Source organism: Fonsecaea erecta (assembly GCF_001651985.1).
Source record: "Fonsecaea erecta strain CBS 125763 chromosome Unknown Scaff4, whole genome shotgun sequence".
Classification (NCBI taxonomy): Eukaryota; Fungi; Ascomycota; class Eurotiomycetes; order Chaetothyriales; family Herpotrichiellaceae; genus Fonsecaea; species Fonsecaea erecta.
In genome coordinates this window covers 1,561,603-1,575,477 of record NW_017387247.1, presented here as the reverse complement: position 1 = coordinate 1,575,477, position 13,875 = coordinate 1,561,603, and the positions used below count along the sequence as shown (strand labels likewise).

The following is a 13,875-nucleotide window of genomic DNA, read 5'->3' as shown; positions in this document are numbered from 1 at the left end:
TGTGCCAAGCCTCATATCTCTGCGCCACGGGCCAATGACACGGAGCCGGTCGGGATAAGCAGGACTTGTTGACTGATGTTGAAGCCGCTTCTCATCTATCAACAACTTTCTTCTGTCTTCGCCCTGTGGAGCCCAGAATCCTTGGGCACAGCTTGTGCGTTGCCATGGCCCATGACGGCCCAAACAACAACCGCCAGAGTGCCCCCTTCCAAAGGCTCATCCCGACGACGCCGACGCCGGAGCAGGATCCGCCTCCCCACGGCCGTCCTCCTTCTCTCCTCCCCCCCTCTGCACCAGACACGGCCCGGGAAGTCGAATTTCGCTTGATTCGTGGTACTTCAGTTAATGCACGCCGAGGGTCTTGGTACGTGAACAGACGTTTCTTGGTAAAGAGTCCGTCCTGGAGATTTTGGGGTCGTGTGCCACGAGAACGAATGAGCAATGATGATGATCCCAGTTGGCTTCTGAGACGGCAGAGAATGTCGACCAGTACTTATGCGGTGCGGTGTCTTGGTGTTTGTTGCCAACATGGTTTCACGGCCACTTCATTGGGCTCTGGGCCACTCCTCAGACCCCGAGGAGTGAAAATTTCCCATCTTCACTACCTTTTATCGGCCATGCTCTGTGCTTACGCGAGCCGACAACCTCGACTGAAGCCCTCAGGAATCTCGACGCATGATAAGGATGTCGAATTTCAAAGCCAAACGGGTTGCAGCTGAATTCCTTTTTTTCGTTTATGTCAATAGAAGACATGACCCAGAATGCTTGGCCCCCCTCCAAAATGCTTGACTGGATTCCTGTCGATCGACGTTTTGCGGAGCTCGACACACGTTCCAGGCCTGGTGACAAGATTTCTTCGGGCCGCTGGTACCACATAACTGACGCCTTGGTATCTTACAGGGTCATGGGTACGGCGAGTTGGTGTGGGAGAACTTGACCCGCCATGTCTCAACCCTCCACAGGTCGATGAGCAGACAACCGAATGCCCAGCCTTTTGGCGAGCGGAGAACGTTCTACGGTCAGAGCATTTCCGTGAGGTCTACCTGCGTCCCACACCTGACACGCCTGGAATGGCTGTTGCGTGCCCGTCTTTGATGACTGGTGGTGGGTACTCGAATTCGTAAATCTAGACTGGGGATGTTGCTGCTCAGCTCAAGCAGGAACAGACTACCCGCGTAGCCACTGATGGTTTGCGGTTGAGCCCCGTTCGCTTGCGCTATCAATCTCATGACAGTTTCAGCCTTCAATTTAGATAATCATTGGCTGCTTGCGCAGAGCAAGGCTCGGAGAAAGCGCGTAGGCTCCAGAAGAAAAAATCACCCTGGCCATTTGAGGAAAGCTAAGAATCTACGGGAGGTGTCTCCTGAAAGTCGACATCGCCTAACTCTTGAAGCCCGCACCTTTTCAGGACGAGCCAAGAGTTTCTGGTGATTGCGGTGTCTTGGAAGAACGACGCATCTGTGCTAGGCTGATAGCCGACCACTACGAGGTACCTGATACTCGATGAAGATACGCAAGAGACCAACGCCGCATCGAGGATCGCTCAACGCCACGTCCTGGCGCCTACGACGTGTGTGGCGCTCCCAATTATCCGCCCATTCTCGCCTACCGGTAAGGCCAGCAGAAACGAACCGGATTCGCCCTGCCCTCGCGGTGCTTGCGTGGACCGGCCTCATTAAATGATGCTGACCGCCGCTTCAGCCCTTTGGATGTTCCGAGTTGCGACTTGCAGCACTGCGGAGTAGAAATCATTGAAGAGAAATTTGGTCATTAATATTAAACTTAGGAGTCGACTCAAGGGACTGCTCCAGGTCTAGTCTACTTGTATATTCGAGGTTTCTGCCTCATCTCGCCTGAGATTAGCTACCCGACCTGACGGACTGACACTACGGCGTTATGCCTGTCCGACATATCAGCGATGGTAACGTGTTCGCTCGTCGGCTAACCCACAGGAGCGCGACTTATACACGAGGGCAGTTTGCCTTCTCGATATTCTGGTCACATTGACCCTTGGTCTGGCTTATTTCGTTCGTGCTTCGCATTATTCATGTTTGATTCGTGACAACTGGTCGTTCGCCGCAAAGAAGGGGACCAGCAAAGAAGTGGTTATGGAGTAGGGAGACAGCGACCTCAAATACCGTGTCTCTCCGCTGTTTCCTCCTCAAGCCTTGGTCTCCGGTTTCTTTGCGGCTTGCTTCTTGCTATATTTTCCCCAGCCCAGGGCCCGTGGACTATGCACCCAGTCGTGTCAGCAATCTCACCACCCTATGACAACTCGCGAAAGAAAATGCTTACATTCGAGACGACCACGAGTCTTCATAGACCTCCCTCTCGACTTCGGCCTTGTCGACAAGACGTTGCAGTGACGTTGGCAGACGGGGCTTTTTGAGGAACGATCTCTTAGCGCCTTGCTCTTTGCTGGGCTTCTTTGGCTGGTTGGCTTGGGTTGAAGCCTGTGGGCCAGGACTGTGACAAAATCCTATGTGTCAGCATGGCGAAGGCGATCGTCAGGGGCCAGACCACTTACATTCGACTCCAGGTGTCTTCGTACAGCTCTCTCTCCTTCTCTGCCTCGTCCACGAGATCTTGCAGTGGTGCTGGCAGGCTGGAAATCGACTCAGACCTACGAGGGCCCGACGAGTTCTCTGAGTTGACGGGATTCATAAGGATGTGCTTGGTATTGTCTTTCTGCGAAGACCTATGTCTTTGTTTGGTTGGATGGTTGGATTGTTGTTTGTCTTTTGAATGGTTTGACGTGCTTCCGCTTTCGAAACGAGTGGCCAAAATCCCACGATCCTGGTGCCATCTTTATACATATGCACACGCTCCCCACGGGGGTGTTGTTTCGCAAGGGTCCAGCAATCGCTCGCATTAATTCCCGCGTCCACGCAGCCAATCAGCGCCGGCAACGCGTTGGCGGCACAAACTCGGCGTCAGTGTCGGCGTCGTCATCCGACGTCAACACCTGCCACCACCATCATCGTGCAGCGGAAATCGAGATGCGAGAATCGTCCGACAATCCTCCGCCAGTCGTTCAGTACACTGTACAGTAGGCGGCGGCCGCGAAGGCCGATCACACGTGCCCCGAACCCTTACTCATCAAGCGGTCACCGGGTTCATCTCCTCATCCGGGCATTGTACACATACACCCAACAGGACAGACAGAACGCTTACTTTGGTATTATGAATTTGTCCCGCTTCAGAGAGGAGTCAGGTGGCAGAGGAAACCACGATCCCCTCTCTGGCCTCCATGGCATCACCTGACGAGTGCGAGTATGTGCTTGTGTAAGTATTGGCGTCGAGAACGACGCATGTATCGTTTCGTCGTCGTCGTCGTCGTCTGCTGGATTTACTCTATTCACTTCACTGAGGTCATAGCTTAACTAATCCGTACTAATCGCCCGCACCTTGCTGCGCAGGATTGGTCCCCAGAAAGACTTCATGGGTCGTATCAGTCAATACACCAAACAGTGAACTCCGGGGCGGTGTACACTTCACAATACGGGCCTATATCGATGAATCCCCCCAGCCGGTCGAAAACCAGATCGAGAACTTGATGCTCATCGACATACCATCCCGAGCCGAGCCACTCCTCCAGCTCAAGGTCGAGAAGGCCGCTTTTTCGCGCATAGTCTTCGAACGAGGCCCGAAGTTCGTCGTGTCCCTTGTTCGAGGCGCGAAAAGCTCCGTCCGAGAGCCTCCCACTGAGGTTATCGCAAAAGACCCTGTACTTCTCTGAGATGGCGGTTTTGAGCTTAGACTCGACACTCACCACGGCGTGCGTGTGCGCTTTGACGTGCAGGACCGGGGCCCCGACCTCGGATCGAGGATAGGTCACCAGCAGAGCGCCACCGACAGGGCGCACCTCAACATCGGTCTTCGTCACAAAGGACCTGTGTGTTGGGGCTGAGTCGAGGATGATGGCGGGCTCGTCATCGCAAACGTCCATCGAAGCAGGGTCCTGATGCCACCTCGACATCTCCCTGTGTCTTCCCAATGTAATCCGGTACCAGTATCCGCCCACATCGCGCAGAACAAAGGACTGGAAGTCGTTCCGGAACCGACGAAAGATGGTGCTCTTTGCGCTCTCGCTGAAAAGCCCGCGGGTTATGCTGCTGGCCTTGAACAATATCCCGGGGAGCTTCACCTCGAGTCCGCGTGGCGTGGCCTTCGCATCATGTCGCGCAGTGAGATTTTCAGGGCCGCCCCACGGGTGCTTCAATTTGAGATCGCCCATGAGGGACATCGGAGCCCAGCGGTAGCCGGAATTCGATAATTTCCGTGTCGCGGGAGAGAACGCAAGGCCGGCTGGGATATTGGAAACGAGACTCCAGAGAACCTGCATCTTCTGCTCGTTCGGCGCCTCGACGACCTTGCGCGTGTCCACACCCATGACGGTGCTCAGGCAGATGGGCTCGTCGAATCCCCAAGTCGTGGTCCGCGTTTGCAGCGCGAGGCGCAGTTGTGGGATCTGCCGCAGTGTAGTCTCAGCACGCACTTTGGACATGGGTGTAGTGACTGCCATGTGCTCGATGATGTGGTTGACGACGTGAATTGACGGGAGGCAAGGAATTCGAGTCGCGGTGTTCTTCCATCTCTCGATGACGCCGGCAATCTCAACGGCGTAGTCTTTGAACTGCACCCAGACGCGTCGGCCGAGGCGCGCCTCAGACAGCGTCCACAGCCGTCGATTCCAGTCAGAGGACAGAATCCGGGCAAGAACCTCGATCGGGGCCATCGACCGGGCGTGAAAACTGCGCAGGTAGGAGTCGATGACGAGCACGTGCGTGGCATACCGGAAGGCATCGCTCAGAAACGCCACTCCTTTTCTTCGTAGCTCGAGCGGCTCGCGCGGGAGACAGAGCGTGTCGATCCAGAACGGCATGTCGTCGTGCACGCCTGGGGAAGAGAGTGCGTTTGCGCAGTTCTGGAGGTCGCGCAGCACGCATTGCGGGAGAGTGTTTGCTGAAAGGTTGCCCTTGCCGTCTGCCCAGACGTGAGAGATGGCGACGTATGCACAATCTTCCCGTCGCTCTCGAAGTGTTACGTGCACTTTGGTAGAACCCACAGGGTGCTTAGCAACGGTGACCAGTGAAACTATGCCCTTCTCTGTAGCAGCTGCTAAGGTATCTGCCGGTGGGCCTTGAAAGGGACAACGGCAAAGCTTGTCGTCGTGCAATGTCTCGTAGCGCTGTAAATCCACCTGCAGCAGAGTGCACAGTTCCGGCGTACAGTCCAGATGCTCCCCGTGCGCTTTTGGAGGCGCCAAGTTCGCAAAATACCACAGCATGCCGAGCGACCGGGGGTCCCGAAGCTGTAATCCGACAATCCTGTTGGGACACCAACCTCGTGCTTCCATGAGGTCGAGGAGCGGATCGGCGGGGGAATTGGGGAGTAGAAGAGACCACCAGTTCTGTGTCGCTGGAGGTTGCAGACCTTTGTGCCGACATACCTCTGTCAGAGCTTGATCAACGTACTCCCCCAGCACGGCTATGCCTAGGCAGACCAGCATCAATTCACGGGGCATCACCCGCGACTCGGCGGCCGCCGTGTTGACGATGATCTCACGGACGTGGAAGAGCGCACCATAGCGATGGTCGACCCAGGGTTGCATCTGTGCGGGGTCTGACGACCAGCTCTCTTCGACGACCAGCTTGCTCCACGAGCCGACGATGTCGGCGAGGCAGGACGAATCGACCCGCACGTTGCCACTGGTGGTTTCTTTGCGAAACTGCGTCGAATCCACGAGTTGGCCGGTCACTTCTGACAGGAATCCAAAGTAGAGCCAGGTCTGGAGGAAGGAGGCGATCTGGGTGCCATTGGACACTCTCTCGCCGTGGTGTTCGAACGTCACATGCCCGGGTTCACTCTTGTAAGTCCATCCCTTGCGGTCAGGGTAGAATTTGAGGCCCTTGCCGTCGTATTCGTCGTGGCTGAGGAACGGGATGTAGAAAGATTCGATATCAATGACGGGGTCGTTGGGTCGAGGTAAGTGGTCCATGGTTCCGAATCCTGGAGCGGTATCAGTCAGGGCGGTACATAATTACTAATGTACATAGTAGGACGTCACGGTGGGGAAAAGAAAGGAAGTGAAGGTGGAGAGGGCGCGATATACAATAGTGGTGGAGAAAACCCTTCTTGTACTGTGTGTATCGAGCCTCGTCGTCCATCCGTTGTTCCCGGCCCCCATCACTACATGTGACGGGGGACTCGCTGTCTCCCTGCTCTTTTCTATTCTGTGCGATGCTATGCAGAAATGGGGAAAAGCCACCTCAATGGACTTCCACCGGGTACTCCAAGTTTCAGGACCCTGAGGCTGTTGAGGTGGTGAAACGAAGATGTCTACGAGACGAGGTACTCGAGTGCATATTCGAAAGGGATGAAATGTGTCCACTTTCCGAGTCATGCATCAAGAAGGGAGGGCATCTAATGATCATCTCGTGCAATCATGGAGGCCTGTTTCCAATCTACATTCTATACAGGGAGTTGCCTGAGGGAAATGTTATCATCCAAGGGACAACGACATCTTGCAGACCCTTCCCTCCGGTCTGCTCGGGTCGCATACTGACTGACTGTACTCGAAACCGAGCCTGGTGTCATTTCCGTATCGAACTACCAATGAGAAACCCTCCTCGTTCTCCACGGACCACAGTCCGCTGCTGTGGCCATCGCGATGACCGGGACTTCACGATGATCGCTTGAATGCCGTTGAGGAGGACATCGTCGTCTTGCTCGCTGTCGCGGAAGGCCTCCTCGACGACTTTCTTGTGCTGCGGGCTGCGCACCACAAAGGACGCCGGGAAGGGCAGCGGTCGAGAATCGAAGCCCTGGCAGAAGGCGAACGTCCACAGCAGGCGGGCGATGTTAATGAACAGCGAGTTCGTGGCGATGTGCTGGCCCGTGCAGACGCGTCTTCGAAACCCAAACGCGTGCAGCGGCAGGTCCGGGTTCTCGAGCCAGCGCCCCGGGGGCGGAACTCCATCGCGTTCGCGGACGTGTCGTCGTCCAGGCGGATGGCCCAGTGGTTGCCGATGACGCCCACGTCGTACGACAGGTCGAGGGTCGACATTGCTTTGCCTTCGTCCCTCTCTAGCACCTGCTTGGACCAGTTCCACGACTTGGTCTTCTGTGCCACGCGCAGGTTGTCCTGGTTCGTATTGGACTCGAACTGGTAAAAGACCTCGCCGACGCGCTTCCACGCCGCGAGCCACATGGGCAGGTAGTTTCCGAGGGTCAGTAATGCTGCCCCTTGGCGTCTGGCATCCGTCGTCTTTCAGCGGGGTCGAAGGAATCATCGACTTTGACACATAAACGCCGGTGGGATGCTGGGGACCAAGTTCGAGGCATGTCTGTGGAGGAGGGAAGAGTTGCCCACATTGTGACGACGCATAGGTCCCAGAAACGCCTCAAGAAGTGTGAAGGCGGATGCCGGGAGTATGTAAAGGTCCGACAACAGCTGACTTTTGATGCTGACTCTGGCTCTGACTCCGGCTCTGACTGTGACTCGGGTTGAGGCCTGACACACCCATCTATATTGCAGTAAGTGTATATCGATGCCGGGGTTGCTGCCCGCCGGGGCCACCAGCCACGGTCTCTATATCTCTCGTCTATACCAAGGGGTATATAGTTCTGGGCAAGCACCCATCCGTCCTCGCCCTGAGCAGTCAGCACAAAGATTATTTATATGTTTCTTGCTTGTGCTGCCATCCATCCATCCATCCCAAAATAAAAAACAAAAGAGAGAATCTGTCAATTCAAAGTCCACATCAACATCATGGTCGCGACACGCTCACCAATCTACACGCTCCACCACAACCACTTCTCCATCTGCTCCATCATGGTGCGCTACACGGTGGCCCTGCGTGGCGCTCCCCAAGACGCGGCCTCGGAGGTGCCCATCCAGGAGCAGTCGGTCGACATCTTCCACGAGGAGCAGCTCAGCGAACATTTCCTGACCAACATCAATCCCAAAGGGCAGGTAAGTCAGACAGAGAGAGGAGAGGAGAGAGAGAATAGAACATAGGCCATTCCTTGGTTCCCAAAAGGAGACAACAAACTGGAAGAGTTCTGAAACCCTTCATCCAGGTCCCCGTCCTCACCTCCCCGGCCCTCCCCGCCCCGATCGCCGACAGCATGGACATCACGCGGTTCCTGGCGCAGCGGTATCCGACACTGATCCCGGCGGCGCACGCGGAGGAGATCCACGCGCGGCTGGACGCCCTGCACGCGCTCAACTACTTCTCGCTGTCGTTCCCGGGCCGCGACCACGTCGCCCAAGGCTTCAAGGCCGCCGTGCAGAAGCGGCTGGATGACCCGACCATCTCCCCGACGTACCGGGACGCCTTGAACTATAAGATGAGCATGTGAGTCTACCCCCTCCTTCTGCACATGAATCGACACGACACGACACGGCTTCTCACTCGGCTCGGAACATCGATCTGTCCGTCTGTCCGTCTCTCTATCCTATCTCTCTATCCAGGCATGCATATAATGTAATATTTTGATAAGTGATCACTCATTGACACACGCGTGCTGACTGATCCTCCCCCTGTCGTCTTGTCGGCCGGTACAGCCTCGAACGCGACAAGATCGGGGGCCTGAAGCCCGGGCAGCCAGAGCTGATGAGCGAGCGCGCTCACAACCTGCTGCGCGAGTACGAAGACATCTTACCGAAAACAGAGGCCGGGGGCCCGTGGCTATTCGGTCTGACCCAGCCCAGCGCCCTGGACGCCCACCTGGTCGTCTTTGTGGCCCGCATGCGCGACGTCGGGCGCGCCGCCATCGTTCCCCCGGTCGTCGGCGACTTTGTCGATCGCGCCATGGCGCGGCCGGAGTGGGTGGCTATCATGGAGGGGCGGAAGACCATGGTTGGGAATTAGGGGTAACGACATGCATGTTCAACGATGGAACGAGGTCGGGTCTCAGATGAGGGAAGAGCTGGTCTAGTGGTCGCTCATGATGCTCATGCCGGTCGTTAATTGATGAACCCTTTTCCCCCCCTTTGATTCAATAGATCTATATATCTATCTAACCACCTATCGATCAAATCAACGAAGGCCGAGGCTGTTGCTGCTTCTCCAGGATCCTGACATGTATCCATGTGAATGGACGTCACAGATACGTCCCATGCACCGTCTTCCTCCCCTGCATGACGTCCCTCCACGCGCCCTGCCCGTCCTCGCACGCCCGCGCGGCATACGTCCGCACCCGGTCCGGCAGCATGCCCACCCGTCCGACGTCGACCAGCCGGGCGGCGAACGGCACGACGTGGGCGTCCAGGGCGGTCGGATCGTGCGTGCCAAAGATCCAGAGTGGCGCGCAGGAGGAGGAGGAGGACTCACGATGGCCGGTCTCGGACTCGGCGAGCAGGCTCTCGATCTGCGACAGGAACGCGGCCGCCTTGGATTCTTGCGCCGCGACGGCGTCGGGGGTCAATGCCGGTGCGCGTGTCGCGCGGACACTCCATGTCAGTCAGTCAGTCTCACTGATTTTTGGGGCTTGTCGATTCTCTCTCTCTCTCCCGACTTACACCTCGAGCTTAAACTCCAGCGCCTTGCGCCATCGCGTCGAGATCTCCGGGTCGGCGAGGCGCGTCAGCACAGCATTCTCCATGTCGGACGCGCGCTGGGGCTTGCGCGTGTAGGTCAGCGAGAAGTAGTTGATGTCGTGCAGTTCGGCGAGGAGGCGTCGGATCGGTTCTGCCAGGTGCGGCGGACACAGGCTGGGAAACCGGCCGGCCAGGAAGTATGTGATGTCGACGCTCTCGGTGAGGATCTGGGATGTCTTGGGCCCGGAGAGGACGGGGACCTGGATGATTGATTCCATGTGTTGGTGTCGGTTGAGTAGAGTGAGGCACCTTGCCACGTACCGTGCCTCGCGGGTTCACTTCACACAGGTAGTACTCGGTCAACTGTCCCCCCTGCTGGATGTTGACCGGTGTCTCCTCGATGTTCAACGGGTCACCATCACCCTGAAGACGGCGACACAGGGCGATGGTGTAGCGGACCATGATCGAGCAGATCGAATAGTCGTTGTAGAACAGGGTGTAGAGTTCGTCCTCCATTTTTCTGTTTTGAATTTGCTTCTAATAGAACAAGACTCGATGCAAAGCAGTTCTTCAGTATAGAAGAAAAACTGTGCTCTGGAGACAGACAATGTTATACTCTGTAGAACGTATGTATCTCCATACAATAGAAATGTGGGACCCCCCCATTGATTATTGTGTATTACATCCACCGTCTTTCCGACAATACTTCGGCCTTTCGAAGAGTCCGAGCTTTGAAATGCTGGTTGGTTCCCCTTTATTCCTGACTCCATGATTCCTCTATCTTCTCTTCCTCCGGGGGGATATCGGACCGCCCAAGCGAACAGCCAGCCTATGTAGCGCTTGGTGCTGATTCTTGGTCCTGAACGCCCGTCTCCAGACGAGTGGTCCTTGCCCCGGATTTGTGGAGGTGGTAGCGAGGTGTCTAGCACGGGAGTACGTCGGCTGTCCAGACAATCCAGCCTGTGCTGAGACTGGAGACTCTCGGTCGAGTACGAACGACCTCCCCCACCGGGCCTGGAAGCGAAAGAGCGAGAGAGCGAGATTCGTACAGCTGACGAGACGAGAAGGTCCCAGACTCAGCTTCTCTCTTTCCACGAGATTAAGAATAAGGGCCAATCTATATAAACAAATGGGTTTGTTTGTGGTATTCAGCCAGCCAGCCACCAATCCTTCGATCCTTCTGCAGGCGTGCAGTGCATCATGGAGTCGCCGTCCGTCACCAAGGCCCTGCTTGACGTGTTCTTGGGCCATTTCCGGAGTGTTTTGCTTGTCGCTGTTCTGGTGAATGAATACAATCCATCCCTGGACAACTTCAATGTCGGATGCGGCACGAGGCTGTGACTGACTGAACTGACCAACAACACTGGTGACCAGATCTCATATATCGCATACTCCCTCCTCCGCGATCCCCTCCGGCATGTCCCTGGCCCCCTCCTCGCCCGCCACCTGCCCGGCTGGCTCGCTTACCATGCCTTCCGGGACCAGACCGAAAGTGCCATCCTCGCCGCCCACAGACGGTACGGCGACGTGGTGCGCGTCGGCCCCCGCACCGTGCTGGCCGGCAGCGCCGACGCCGTGCGCCGCGTGCTGGGCTACGGCGACAACCACCTGGACAAGTCGCCCGACTACGAGGCGCTGGTGGTGCACACGCCCAGCATCTTCAGCGAGATCGACCGCACGGCACACGCCCGGAAGCGCCGCATCGCCGCCCACGCCTACAGCATGCAGAGCCTGACCAAGATGGAGGACGTGGTCGCCGCGAACCTGGCCGTGTTCCTGCGCCAGATGGACGCTTGTGCCGCCAGGGCCCAGCCCATGGACGCCGCCATGTGGTTCAAGTTCTACGCGTTCGATGTCATCGGCGACCTCGCTTTCGGGAGGAGCTTCGGCATGCTCCAGCGCGGCGTGATCGACGACTTTGTCAAGTGCATCTCGGCCGGCGTCGAGTTTACGTTCGTGGTGAGCCTCATCGGGAACAGCTCTTACTGCCGGGAACGCTGAGTCCTTTCTCCCATCTAGAGGTTCCTCCTCCCGTCGTTCTTGAGGCCGCTGTGCCACCTCCTGGTGGACTACCTCCCCTTCTCCCTGTTCCGCGAGCTCAAGAGCGGCTTTGCGTACGTGAAAAAGGCAGGTATTGTTCTTCGGTCACCAGAAGCGTCCATGCACGTCAATTCCACCACTAACAGCCTTGTTCTCGTGGAAGGAAACAACCACACTTGTCCAAGACAGATGGATCAAACGCGACAGCGGTGTCCAGCGCGGCGACATCCTGGGCGCCCTCATGGAAGCCCGCGACCCGGCCACCAACGAGCGGCTGGAGTTTGCCGAGCTGGCCACGAATGCGTCGACCAACATGTGAGTAATAGCTTCATGAGCAGTCGAGATTGGTCAAAAAAGGAAAAAAAAGAACAGCCTGACAAGACGTAGCATTGCCGGCTCCGACACCGTCACCATCTCGCTGACCGCCATCGTCTACCATCTCCTCAAGAACCCTGACCGGACGGCCACCCTGACCGCGGAGGTTCGGGGAGACAGTTCGTCAGGCGACACGCCGTTGTTCAAGGACATCCAGAGACTGCCGTACCTGGACGCCTGCATCAAGGAAGGCATGCGTCTCACCTCGCCCTTTGCGGGACCGTTGCCACGCCTCTCCCCACCGGGCGGACTCGATATCGGAGACACACACATCCCGCACGGCACGGTGGTCAACGTCATGCAGTGCCAGGTGCACAAGGACGGGCGCATCTTCCACGATCCGGAGTCGTTCATGCCCGAGCGCTGGCTCGACGGCGACCGGGGCAAGGAGTTGGACAAGTACTTCCTCGGGGTAAGTGGATCGATCTAGATCTATCTCCATCAAATACCTTATACACCTTATTCCCTTATTGCGTGACAGATGTTCCAGCTGGCCCCTTTTTTCGTATTTTTTATGTACTGACCGACCCCGCCCCTTCGGTGGCTGGCCATGATCCATACATAGTTCAGCACCGGCCCTCGCTCGTGCATCGGGAAGAACATCGCGCTGCTCGAGATGAAGCTGTTGCTGTATTGTTTCTTCCGGCGCTACGACCTGTCCCTCGTGGACCCGGGCGTGGAGCTGCGCTGCCGTCGATATCTCGTCACCAAGCCGCTGAGTGCGGTGCTGGTCCGGGTCGAAAGAGCGGACGGTACAGGGATGGCCTCGACGACGAGCCCGAGAGAGAGGCTGGAGAGACCGGGAGAGGTATCCATCAAGATACATAGATAGAATTGGTTCCCAACATGAATGATAGCAGGAAACGCGGCAGGGAAGGACTGCCAAGGTGAGTAGTACGGTATTTGTTTTATTTTATTTTTTTTTGATTTTTTTTTAGAAGACTAATACTGGCTGGTCACGACTAGAAGCGAAGCGTACAGTACAGGATATGGAAGAGCACAGTTAGTTGTCGATAGGTTGGCGAAGCTGACTTGTTTTATTTTGGGGGGGGATACATATATTGTAATGTGACTGACAGGCTTGCCAAGCCAATGTAATGACCGTCACGCTAGTCTTTGGCCGAAGGCCTTCGGACTAGCGTCGGTAGGACCCTGTAAATTGCTCGAAGGTATATAGTCAGACGGTCCCCAGGACCTAGTAGAATTCACCATGTTCCTCCATTGAGTCACAGTAATGGGAAAGTCAGGTCACGTGCCTATACATTGTACAGGGAGGCAATGGTGGCTCCTGATAGGACGGATGGAGTGGAGAGCTTTTTTTCTTTTCTTTCAGTGGTATTTTACATAGGCAGTAGTACACAGACATAGACTGACAATCAAGCATTCCAATCTGTCTTGTTTTGGTGGTGTTGTGGTGTGTTATACGTGTCCCTACCGCCGCAGAGAGAGGCATCGCCTCTGGCTATGAAGCCTCGCCCCAGTTCAATATTTTTGCTAGGGTGCTGTACTAGGCCCAGCTCATGCAATAAAGGATCTGTGGCTGAGGAGCCTAACTCTGTAGGCTATACAGGAAGCAGCTCTGACATTAATATATTAGAGACTTAGTAAGAGTAGGCGCTATATAAAAGTATAGCGTCACACTCTTTCCTTCCTTCCTTCCCTGTTCTCCCTTCGTTCAGTCTCTCGTTTTATAGGAAATTATATTCTTAGAACCTTTTCCATATCATATGTGCCCTGCCGTCACAAATGCGTCGGTCCACGGCGAGGTCGGTCAGCTATTCTGATGTAGTCTACTATACTATAGAATAGCTATTTACTAGATAAATGACGCTGTCCTGGCCTATCTAGAGCTACACCGCCATATACGTCTATAGCGGTGTGCTGTTGTTGTGGCCTCGGCAGAACTGTGGAAT

General features: G+C 56.0%; 5 protein-coding genes across 5 annotated transcripts; 2 read left to right on the top strand and 3 right to left on the bottom strand.

Moving 5' to 3' along the window:
- Positions 1-2,161: 2,161 nt before the first annotated feature.
- AYL99_05330 (hypothetical protein) lies at positions 2,162-2,664 on the bottom strand (the record flags this gene model as incomplete). The annotated part of the gene is made up of 3 exons (XM_018836842.1): positions 2,162-2,231; positions 2,296-2,466; positions 2,528-2,664. 3 exons carry the CDS (start codon positions 2,662-2,664, stop codon positions 2,162-2,164), a joined length of 378 nt encoding a protein of 125 aa, XP_018693695.1.
- A 787-nt stretch (positions 2,665-3,451) lies between these two features.
- On the bottom strand, positions 3,452-7,213 carry AYL99_05329 (hypothetical protein; the record flags this gene model as incomplete). The annotated part of the gene is made up of 3 exons (XM_018836841.1): positions 3,452-6,012; positions 6,617-6,912; positions 6,978-7,213. The coding sequence occupies 3 exons, from the start codon at positions 7,211-7,213 to the stop codon at positions 3,452-3,454; spliced, it is 3,093 nt and encodes a 1,030-aa protein (XP_018693694.1).
- A 561-nt stretch (positions 7,214-7,774) lies between these two features.
- AYL99_05328 (hypothetical protein) lies at positions 7,775-8,879 on the top strand (the record flags this gene model as incomplete). Its single annotated transcript, XM_018836840.1, has 3 exons — positions 7,775-7,978; positions 8,086-8,363; positions 8,573-8,879. The coding sequence occupies 3 exons, from the start codon at positions 7,775-7,777 to the stop codon at positions 8,877-8,879; spliced, it is 789 nt and encodes a 262-aa protein (XP_018693693.1).
- Positions 8,880-9,111: 232 nt separating this feature from the next.
- Positions 9,112-10,063, bottom strand: AYL99_05327 (hypothetical protein; the record flags this gene model as incomplete). Its single annotated transcript, XM_018836839.1, has 3 exons — positions 9,112-9,460; positions 9,530-9,807; positions 9,869-10,063. 3 exons carry the CDS (start codon positions 10,061-10,063, stop codon positions 9,112-9,114), a joined length of 822 nt encoding a protein of 273 aa, XP_018693692.1.
- A 684-nt stretch (positions 10,064-10,747) lies between these two features.
- Positions 10,748-12,790, top strand: AYL99_05326 (hypothetical protein; the record flags this gene model as incomplete). Its single annotated transcript, XM_018836838.1, has 7 exons — positions 10,748-10,864; positions 10,922-11,506; positions 11,567-11,678; positions 11,734-11,902; positions 11,975-12,374; positions 12,528-12,714; positions 12,783-12,790. The coding sequence occupies 7 exons, from the start codon at positions 10,748-10,750 to the stop codon at positions 12,788-12,790; spliced, it is 1,578 nt and encodes a 525-aa protein (XP_018693691.1).
- Positions 12,791-13,875: the final 1,085 nt, after the last annotated feature.